Source organism: Dryobates pubescens, chromosome 29 (genome assembly GCF_014839835.1).
Source record: "Dryobates pubescens isolate bDryPub1 chromosome 29, bDryPub1.pri, whole genome shotgun sequence".
Taxonomy (NCBI): domain Eukaryota; kingdom Metazoa; phylum Chordata; class Aves; order Piciformes; family Picidae; genus Dryobates; species Dryobates pubescens.
The window spans coordinates 552657-563362 of record NC_071640.1 but is presented as its reverse complement, the minus strand read 5'-3'; the positions used below and the strand labels follow the sequence as shown (position 1 = coordinate 563362).

At 67.1% G+C, this 10706-nt stretch overlaps 1 protein-coding gene across 1 annotated transcript; it reads left to right on the top strand.

Moving 5' to 3' along the window:
- Window positions 1-282: 282 nt before the first annotated feature.
- Window positions 283-1658, top strand: IER5L (immediate early response 5 like). Its single transcript, XM_054174344.1, has one exon. The coding sequence runs from the start codon at window positions 645-647 to the stop codon at window positions 1641-1643; it is 999 nt and encodes a 332-aa protein (XP_054030319.1). The 5' UTR covers window positions 283-644; the 3' UTR covers window positions 1644-1658.
- Window positions 1659-10706: the final 9048 nt, after the last annotated feature.

Here is a 10706-nt window from a genome sequence, read left to right as displayed (position 1 = left end):
GTCAGCGTTTGAACAGCGCCCAGGGCCCGCCTCATCCTTATTGGCCGCCGCTCCCGTCCCTCAAACCCGCCGCCGCCGTCCTATTGGTCGGGCAGGCCGCTGGGGGGCGGGGCGGGGCCGGCGCCGCGCTATAAAAAGCGGGGGCTGGGCGGGCGCGCGCTCAGTGCCCCCGCGCGACAGGTACCGGCGCGCGAGGGAGGGGTGGGGCGGGGCGCGCGGAGAGGGGGCGGAGCGAGCAGGGGAGGGGGGCGGGGACGGGAGGGCGCGCGCAGGGAGGGAGGGGGCGGCGCGCGGGGAGGGCGCGCGCGGCGCTGGCTGCACGCGCCGTGGCGGCTCCGGAGCGGCAGCGGCGGGAGGCACCGGCAGGCACCGGGGACAGCGGCGATGTGCGCGCTGCTGCCCGCCGCCCCCTGAGACGCCCCTCTCTTGTCTCCCCCGCTCCCCTCGCACCCTTCTCCAGCGACCCCAGGCTCTTTTCCCCCCTCTCCCCTCTCCCCCTCCCTGCTCTCTGTCTCCTCTTCCCCCCCCCACCCCTTCCAGACCCCCCCGCTCCCTCCGCTTCTTTATCCTCCGGTTCTTGCGACCCTCCCGGTTGCCGTGTGGATGCGGCCCGGGCTGCCTGGCTGCGCGGGTGGCGAGAGCAGATGCTGAGGGGCCGGAGGAGGATGGAGAGCAGCCTCGATGCGCAGAGTTTGATCAGTATTTCCCTGCGGAAGATCCACAGCTCCCGCACGCAGCGAGGCGGCATCAAGCTCCACAAGAACCTGCTGGTCTCCTATGTGCTCCGCAACGCCCGGCAGCTCTACCTGAGCGAGCGCTACGCCGAGCTCTGCCGCCGCCAGCAGCACTACCCCGACGGAGCCCCGCTGCTCGCCATGCCCGCCTGCCCGCCGCCCGCCGCCGCCGCCCCGCCGGAGCTGGCGGGGCTCCCGCTGCCCGCCGACACGCAGGACCGCGACGCGCGGAGCTGCGCGGTGGTGCGGGGCGGTGCGGAGCTGCTGGAGGTGCCGGTGTGCGCGGCACCCCCCGAGCTGCAGCGAGCGCCTTGCAGAGACTCGTCCCCGGGCTTCTACCGGGCCGCCAGCAGCGCCGGTCCCGGTGGTGGTGGCGGCGGCGGCGCGCCCCCGGGGCTGCTGTACGCCGCCGGCTGTGACTTCGGGAGCGGCGGGGCCCCGCACTGTAGCAGCCGCACCACGGTGCTGGATTTGGACACTCACGTCGTGACCACGGTGGAGAACGGGTACTTGCACCAGGACTGCTGCTCGCAGTGCCCCTGCTGCTGCCAGCCGGCACCGGGGCTCGCCTCCCCGCCGCCCACACCGGGCACCAAGCGCAAGTATTACCCGGGGCAAGAGGAGGAAGAAGAGGAGGGGGTGGAGGAAGGGGAGCCGGGGGGAGGCGGGGTGGCGGGCGGCCCCCCCTTCGCCCCGTGCACCAAACGCGCCCGGTTCGAGGAGTACAGCGCCGAGCACCCCCAGGACTCTAACAACATCTCCAACTTGATCTCCATCTTCGGCTCCGGTTTCACGGGGCTGGTGAGCCGGCAGCAGGCGGACTCGGAGCAGCCCCTGAACGGGCAGCTGTGCGGCAAGCAGGCGCTGGCGAGCCTGGGAGCCTGGACTCGGGCCATCGTCGCCTTCTAGAGCAGCGGGGAGAGCAGGGGGGGAAAGGGGAGCGGGGGCGGGGGGCTTGCGAAACGGGGGTGCGATCTGAGGGACAGCGGTTCCGGAGGGGGGGACCCTGAAACAAAGGCGGGGAGGGGGGTTGGGGAGAGGGGAGGGAGCGGGGGGTGCCGAGGGGTGCGCAGGGAGGCGGGGGGGCAGAGCCACGCTAGTGTTTTATAAATTGTACAATAAAGAAAACAAAATCTAAGCTCTTGGGAGTTTATTTTTGCAGAGATGAGAGAGAAAAGAGAGAGAGAAAAAAAAAGGCAAACAAACGAAAACAAAACAAAAAAGCCAACCGCGAAGCACCTATTTAAATAATCCTCTTTGTGTCCGCTCGGGTCCTCTCCCGGCCGCCTTCCCGGGGCCGGTGCTGGCGACGGGTGAACGCCACGTGAGAGCCGGGCCCCGGCCCCGGGACCCCGCGGCGGGGAGAGCCCCCGGCCCCTTCCCCGGGCCGCCCCGGCGGGGTCCCTCCGCCTCCGCTCCGCCGCCGGTGGGGTGCGGGCAGGGACCGGCGGCCGCCGCCGGGTCGCTGCTGTGCGTTTCTTTGGGTATTTAAAAAGAAGAGAAAAAGAGAAAGGCAGAATCCAAACATTGCAACTTTGCTGCCAGAGAAACGTGCGCGGCGCTGCCGCTGCCCCTTCCCGCTGCTCCCTCCCGCTGCCGAGGGACGCCGGAAGGCAGCGAGAGCTCAACTGGGGGTAGGGGGGGGGGTGTGGGGAAGGGTAAAGCAAGGCCCGGGGGGGTCCCTCCGGGCTGCTCCTCGGCGGGGAGGGGGGCAGGCGGCCCCCGGCAGCCCGTTGCTGCCGCAGGTACCGCGCAGCACCGCTCACGGCTCCGCTCTGCCCTGCCGCTCTCCTACTCTTTTTTCCCCCCCTTCCCCCTTTTATTCCCCTAAGTTGAGCCGCTCTGCTCCCAGCCGCCCCCAGCATTGTTCGCTCGGGGAAGGATCTGTCTCCTGTAGTCTCTTGGGGGGGGTTATTCTCTTTTTTTTTTCTTTAAAGAAAAACCTTTTGTTGTAAAAAGGCTTTTCTGGCCGCCCCCCCCCCCCTCCTTCCCCGTCCTTGTTTTCTGTGCCCCCTCCCAGCTCCCCGGTGTCCGCACCGTGGGGCTGAGGATGCTTTGCCAAACTGTCTGGGGGGGTCTCTTTTTGTTGTTGTTGTTGTTCGGTTGGGTTTTTTCCCTTCCCTCCGCTGTTCTTTGTTTGTCAGCCTGTATTTTTGTGCGTTTGGAACTGTACAGCACCGGGTCAAACTGTTCAGATTTGTTTAAATTTCTAGTCTTAATAAAAAGTCGATTCTAAAGTTGCTCTGCCTTGGATTTCCTCAGCACCGGAGCCAGCCGGAGCCCCTCTCTGCGCCCGGGAGCCTTTGCGGAGGCTCCGAAAGCCGCCCGCCCCCCGCTCTCCCCCGTGCACCCCCAGCAAACTCCGCCTTGTCCCCTCCCCAGCACCATCCAGCTGCACCCCCTCCCACAGCCCCCCCCCGGGGTTCCCAGGTGGGAAAGGGACCTGAGCTTGGGTCCCCTCCCCGCTTCCCTGGGTGGGAGGAGCCGGACTAACCCCCCCGGCCCTGCCCCTACCTGCGCGGCCCGACCCCCCCGGTACCTGGGCACCGCCGCCCCCTCGCTCCCCGGTGCGCTCGGGAAGTTTTTAAAGTTCCAGTTCGCTCTGGCTGCGCGGCGCGGGGAATCGTCCCCTTTTTCGTTGTATTTTAAACCCATTTTGTGTATTTTTTTTACCCCCTCCCCTCCTTTACACCAAGGAAACGCAGCCGGGGCCGTTCCACGCCCCCGCGGGACGGAGAATTTCAGATCTCCCCTTTTTAAAATCTCGTGCAAAAGGCGCAGATTGCAGCAGCCAGCGCAAACCCTGCTGGGAGCCGCTCCTCGGCCCCCCACTCTCACCCCCAGCATCCCCGAGACACCCCCCCCCCCGAAGCCCGGGACCCCTCTGTCCAAAGCAGCTCACGCACAAACCGCGCTCTCCAGCCCCGCGCGTCGCCGCGGGACCGCAACGTTCCCAGGGAGAGCGGGGAGCCCAAAAATGGGATTACGGAGCCGGGGGAGCGCCGCGGACGCGTTACAGCCGCGGACGAGCCGAAGCGCAGAGCTCTCCCTCTGCCCCGCTTCCCCCGGTCCCGGATCCTTTCCCCCGTTCCCTGTCCCGGTTTCTCCGCTCCGCACCCACAGCGCCCCCTGGCGCCCACCGCGGGAGCCTCAGCGACCCATCGGGAGAGGACAGAGCGGAGCCCCAGCTCGGGCAGAGCCCCGGCCGGCCGCGGGCACTCACCGCACCGCCACCCACCGAACCCCTGCCCCTAGACCTCGGTTCTGCCAGTGGCAAAGCGACCATCAACAGCGCCCCCGCTCCTGCAGCGCTCAGCCCCCGACCCTCCCGGGGGAGCCTGCCCTCGCCCCCGCTCCCGGGGGGAGCTTCTGGGGCTCCAGTCGGGGCTTCAGGGGCCGGGTTTGACAGAGACCCCTCTGCAGGGCTGGGAACCTGGGGGAGATGGGGTGCGTGTGCCATGGGAACACCCCAAAATCCCCGGCACCGAGGGGAGCAGAGACCCCGCAGCCCGCGGCTCTCGGTGGCGAGTTGCCTCTTTATTTCGAACCCCGGTAGCTGACATTTCCCGTCTCGGGAAGCGGCAGCAGCAAGCCCACCACGGAACCGCTCTCCTGAAAGCGGAGCCTGGAAACCAGCGTCTCATTTGCATATTCATAAGCACCTGATAAATTAATCATGATGGCAGCGGCGCTCAGGCTGGGAGGGAGGTGACAGGGGAAGGCGGCACCCCCGGCACAAGCCCCTTGCGTTCCTCGTCCTCCAGCCACAAAATGTTTTGATCCCTTCGCAACTCGGCTGAGCCCCCCGGGACGTTCCCAGGGCCTTTGCTCCCCTTCCCCTCAGCACCCCAACAAGCACCCACAGGCAGCGGGGGGTGGGGGGGCGCTGTCTCCGGTGAGACGCGGAGCAGATGGGCTGGAGCAGGCAGGAGACCCGCGGTCTGGAGGTGTTCAGCTGCCACCGCCAGACCCCCCCTGCTGCTCCCATCCCAGCGCCTGTCCCACACCGGACCTGCCCCAGTGCTACCCGACCCTGGGCATCGGCAGTGCTGAGGAGTTTGTGCCCCAAAACCCTCCTGTGTCCTCCCCTGCACTGGAGTCTCCTCAGCTGGGGGTGAAGGGGCATCACCAGGAGTGGCAGCCCCAGAGTGGAGCAAGGCACAGAGGGGTCCTGTGGAGGGGGCAAGGGGAGCTTGGCTGGCACAGAGCTGCAGGAGTCCTACCCCCGGCAGAGGAGACTGGTGCCATGCACCCACCACTCACTCTGCCAGCTGAGAGACAGCTGTGGCCTCCCCTCCACCAGGCAAAGCACTCTCCAGAGGCAGACCCAATTGTTGGGGTGCCCTTAGTGTCTCTGCACTGAGCCACCCTGCCCCGGGCAGAGATCGTGCCTCTGGTAGCAGAAGAGCAGCTCAGCCTACTGGGGTGGGGGGACACTGCTGCACACCCAGCAGGGACAAGCATGGACATGGTGCTGGAGCAGAGAGCCCTCTCAGCTCCTGGGCTGCCAGCCCAGCTCTAGCTCTGCCTCCAGCACCCAGATTCCTCAGGAGGGATCAAGACCCCACTCAAAGTCCCACCCTTGGGCTATGAGCCTGGCACTGTCTCCCGGGTGCTGACCCACAGACGGAGCTGCTCTGTGTCCGCCTAGAGCAGGACTGCACCAGCGCCAGCAGCACGGTCCCAGAGGAGCAGCTTCAGCTTCCTCCCTGCTCCAACACCGGCAGCGGAGCCTCGCCGGGGGTCCGCTGGTGCTGGCAGCTGCGCGGAGCAGTCCCCTGCAGGGAGAGCAGTGGGAGAGCTGCAGGGGACACGGCAGTGTGGCCGAGCTGCCGCCGCTCCCAGCAGGGTGGTTAATGTGCTGGGCTTGGTCTGGGCCTGCCTAATTAGCATCTGAGCAGTAATTATTCACACTTGGCCTTTCTGCAGCCTGCTCGTGGGTTTGGTGATTCATGTGGCTCCTCGAGTGAAGCCCACCCTGGACTCACCGACACCTGGGGCAGAGGAGGGGAGGTGCTGAGCCCTGGGAGATGCTGGCCCTTGTACCCCACAGCAGCAGCAGCTCGAGAGGGAAAGCAGAGCCCCAAGAGCTCTGCACAGCAGCAGCAGACACCAAGCACAGCACAGACACTCAGCAGCACCCCACAGCCACCAGCGACACACAGGACCTCGGGGGGAGGGGGAAGAAGCACAACTCTCCCCCAGCACTCAGGAGATGATGAGGTGGTGACCTGGCACCAGAGCCTGAGCTGGGCAGGTCCCTGCAGCAAGGCAGGGCTGCAGACAGCCTTGGCCACGTTTCCACCACATGAACCCCATGAGGGGTCTCCAGAGAGGGCTCCACTGCCCCCCAGGCTGGGAAACGCAGCTGCACACAGCTCCTCCCTGGGACCAGCAGAGCTCAGCCACCACAGAGGTCAGCACCAGCTTACCTGCATTCCTGGGCACTGGCTCCCCTGGCACTGCTGCTGGGCCTGGGCAAGGAGGGTGTGCTGTCCCTGGTGGTCCTGGGCCCTCTGCTTCTATGCCAGGCAGGCAAAGGGGCACAAGCTTTGCCCAGGATCCTGCCCGGTGCCAAGTGGAGGGCAGCAGGAAGAGAAGGAGCAGCCAAGCCCAGAGGCCAGGCAGAGCTCCTCTTCCTCAGGGCAGGCACTGACTCCAGGTCCTGGAGAGGAGCAAGGAGCAGCCCCCCCAGCCCCTGCTCTTATCCTCACCTCTGGCCCCAGGATTGGGCCAGCTGAGCACTGGCTCCTGCCCCACACCTGTGGGGAGGAGGCAGAGCATTAACTTCCTGTGTGCTGCTGCCTGGGTCGGAAAGGGCTCTCCCTGCACAGGTGGAACCCCTCCAAGCAGCCCAGGACCATCCCTGCTCCTTCCTACCCTCTTCCAGATACTTTCCTGGGGCTGCTGCTGCCCCCTCGGGCAGGGCCCCTGGCCGGGAGGGGGCCCGGCCCCTGCTCCTGTCACACCCCTGGGGATCAGGGTGCAGCATCTGCACCGGGACCCTGACCCCCCCCCTTTGCGATGGGGGGTGCGGGGACGGGGGCTGCAGGGCAGCCAGAGGCACTTCTGAGGCTGGGCTCCACCAGATCTGTTTTCCCTTCCTCCCACCGGGGGCAAATCCCCAAACCGCCCAGGATAAGGTCAGGGCTGGACTCCAGCGGCTCCCTCCGGCCCCAGGCAGGCAGCAGCAGCTCCGGGGTCGGGGCGGCCGCCCCTGCCTCAGGTCCCTGAGCGTTTCCCATTCTTCCACCCCAGGGGCTTGTTTATGAGCCACCCCCGAGGCAGCTCTGCCCCCACCCTTCCCTCGCCGAAATGAGGCTTTTGCAGCGGAGCCTGCGAGGCTGCTTCCTTCTGCCCTGGCTCTGCAGCGGGCAGCGGTGTGAAGGGAATCCTGACAGCGGCGCCGGGGCCGCGCTGCGCCGGGCGGCAGCTGCCTGCGCGCAGAACTTCCTCTGGAGCAGCTCCCCGAAGAGCTCCGGCTCAGCATCCCCCACTGCTTCCCGGCCAGCCCCTGCCCTGCCCCAGCTCTCGGCTCTCCTCTGCTCCCCAGCGAGGATGAGCAAAGCACCGCGAGGTGCCCTGCCCGTGCCCTGCCCATGCCATGCCCTGCCCATGCCCTGCCCATGCCCTGCCCGTGCCTCCTTCTCGCCAGGAGCTGCCCCAGCAGCGCCTGGGGTTTCTCTCCCACCGCTCCCACCCCAAGGGGAGCCTCTCAGGGATGTGTCTGGGACCTCAGGGTGAGTGGCACAGCTCCAGCCAGAGCAGCACATGGGAGAGCAGGATGGAGGAAGCCTGGCACTGCTCACCCCAATTTCGACTTCTTTGTGGGGTGTCTGAGTGAGCAGGACCCCAGCAGGACCCCAGGCTGGGCCGGGCAGAAGCCTGAGGAGCTGCTGGGAGTCCTGGGATAAGCCAACCCCTGCCCAGCTCCTCTCGCCCAGGCTTATGGGGGTGTGGGGCAGGACTGTGCTCTCCTCTTGGCCTCCAGGCAGGAGGGGGAGGAGGTGTCCTTCGTGCAGGTTGTGGGGGGTCTGAGCCCCCATCTGCACCTCCCCAGGGCAGCTCTCTCCTCTCTGTGATTTATGTTTGCCTCTCCCCAGGGACTCCTCTCCAATCTTCCCTCTAATTACAAACCCAGCAGGTTCAAGGCACCTTCGAGTTTTCTTCCCCCACGTTGCCGAAGTGCAGCCCTTGATGAGTGTAGCCCCAAATTCTCTGTGACACCCCCGCGCCTGGCGACCCCCGCGGGCCGGCCGGGGCAGCCCCTCGGCTGCTGCCGTCCCTGCGCATTAACCTCCGATTGGTGCTGCCGGGGGAGGCAGCGCAGCCGAGCGGCTCCGGCGCGCTTGGGGATTGCCAGCGTCCTGCACCCCGGATCCGTGCGGAGGAAAGGGAAATGCGGATCAGCGAGACAGAGACAAACCCTGCGCGGTCCCCGGGAGCAGCCCCAGCTCCAGCACCAGCACCGCTTGCTCCAGGCAGGCCACCGGCCGGCCCCTGGCAGCCTCCTGCGGCCCTTGAGCCCTCCCAGCAGGGAGACTTCCCAGCAGGAGAGGCAGCAGCCACAGCGCTGTGACCATGGAGCAGGTAGGAGCTCGGCAGAGCAGCTGCCAGGGAGCAGCCAGCACTGCAGAACTTGCTCCAGCATCTCACAGCCGAGCTGCAGTCTCCTTCTGACCACCCCAGCAGGACAGGAGCCACCAGCTCAGGGGGACGTGGATGTGCTCTGCTCTGCCAGCAGAACCTCCTGGACCTCACCACGGGCAGGTGGCTGCAGCCAGGGGCTGTGAGCAGGGAGCCAGGGGAAGGCAAACCCCAGGCCGTGTGCAGGCTCCAGCTGAGGGCCAGAAGCAGCACCGGGGCCCGCGGTGTGCAGCCCCATAGGAGCCGCTGCTCACAGCCCTGCCTCGGTCGGGGGCTGGGCAGGAAGGGGCTGGGGAGGCTCTCCCCGGGACAGGCTCCAGCCCAACCCCAGAGCTCCAGAGACAGCATCTGTGATCCAAGGCAACATCTCTGCCCCCCACCCATCCCTCCACGCTGCCGCTGCCACGCTCAGCTCCATGCACTCACACAGCTCTGGCCTGTGCTGGCAGAGCAGGGGCCCAGCTGAGCCCTTCCCCTGCAGCCCCCCTGAGCCTGCTCAGGATCTGTACAAACCAAACCAAGCTGCTGGAGGTCCTGAGCCCAGCTGCTGCTGGAGGTCCTGAGCCCAGCTGCTGCTGGAGGTCCTGAGCCAGCCCCTCCAGCCAGGCAGCAAAACCGCCTGCAGAAAACAGGTTCCAGTTCCCAGCCTGGCTCAGATGTCCCTTGGTCACCAGGGGCTCTGAGCCCCAGGAGGCATTTGGTGGCCTGGGAGCAGCAGCCACAGGCTAGAGCCAGGCCGGGGTGGGACTGCAGGGAAGTGAAATGAGCAACAGCTGCCGCAGGGCAGAGACCTCGGAGGGACACAGCCAGGCTGGCTACCTGCCCCGGGCTGGCTACCTGCCTGCCCCGGGCTGGCTACCTACCTGCCCCGGGCTGGCTACCTGCCTGCCCCGGGCTGGCTACCTGCCCCGGGCTGGCTACCTACCTGCCCCGGGCTGGCTACCTGCCCCGGGCTGGCTACCTGCCTGCCCCGGGCAGAGGCAGCCTGGGGGCAAGGCAGAGCTCAGCCCACACACCAAGAGCCTCCCCCCCGTGCTGGGCTCCAGCCCCAGCTGTGTCCCCCCTGCTCCCCAGTCCCAGAGCCAGCAGCAGTCAGCAGTGCAAAACACAGAGACTTTAATTAAAACCAGAGCGTGGGGGGCGCTGGGGGGGCGCTGGGGGTCGCTGCTGCCCAGCGAGGGCCCTGGGTGCTGTGTGGAGCCAGCAGGAGGGGAGCAGGGCCCCAGGACCGGTGGTGGATGGCAGCAGGAGAGGGGAAGCAAGCAGCTGCCAGGCGATGGGGACAGCTCCCAGGGCGGCCGAGGAGACCCAAACGAGCAGCAGGCTGAGTCCAGACAGCCCTGGCAGGGGCTGTGCAGGGTGGGCACGGACCCCAGAGCCTCCTGCCACCTCCTCAGCAGGTGCCAAGGCCAGGGACACCACCCCGAGGGTGCAGTGGCTGCAGGGAAGGCAGCAGCTCCCCAGCTGCCCCTGGTGCTGCCTTTCACACCCTTGCTGTGCCCCCCGTGCCTGGGTGCCAGCAGTGCCACTCATGCCCCATTCCCACAGGGTGCCAGATGTGCTCCTGACCCTGGGCTTGGGCTCGGCCCTGGCTGGCCAGGCGCTGTGCAGCCACCCAGAGCAAGGTGACACCTGCCAGGAGCCCCCAGCAAGGGCAGGGGGCAGAGGGGGGGAGGCTGAGGGGGTCTGCACGCTGGGCACTGGCTGCTGCCTGCTCCCTGGGGGGGGGCACAGAGACCTCCAGCAGTGCTCCCAGAGGGAAACCCTTTGGAAAGCCAAGAAAAACCAAATCCCATTTGGGAGTAACTCAAACCTGCAGCCTCCATCCCCCCTGCTGCAGCTCTGCAGGTGCCTGCCCCCCACTGCCCCCAGGCCCAGACTCTTCCCTTGCTGTGCCCACCCTGAGTGCCTGTGGCCCCTTCACAGGGGGGAGGGGGCAGGCCCAGAGGAAATGGTGAGCAAAGAACAAATTCATCAGCAGGGGCATTCCCCACCCCCCAGCCCCCTCCCAAAGCAGTGCAGCAGCCAAAGCTGAGCAGCCAGGCTGGGGGCAACCCCCCCCTGTCACCTGCAGCAGTACCAGAGGAAGGGTCCCTGCTGCCTGCCCCACCCCCAGCCAGAGCCCTGGACCCCCACCCCCAGGCTGGGAGGCCCCTGCCCAGCTGCCAGGCTGTGGCCACCATGGCTCCTCTCAGAGCCTCCCAGCGCTGCTGGGGTGATGCCCACCCCAGCTCCACCTGCAGCACCACTGCTGGTGCCACTGGCACCTGAGGGCAGCACAGCAGCAGGGCACAGGGGGAGCAGCTGCTGGCCTGGGCTGTCCAT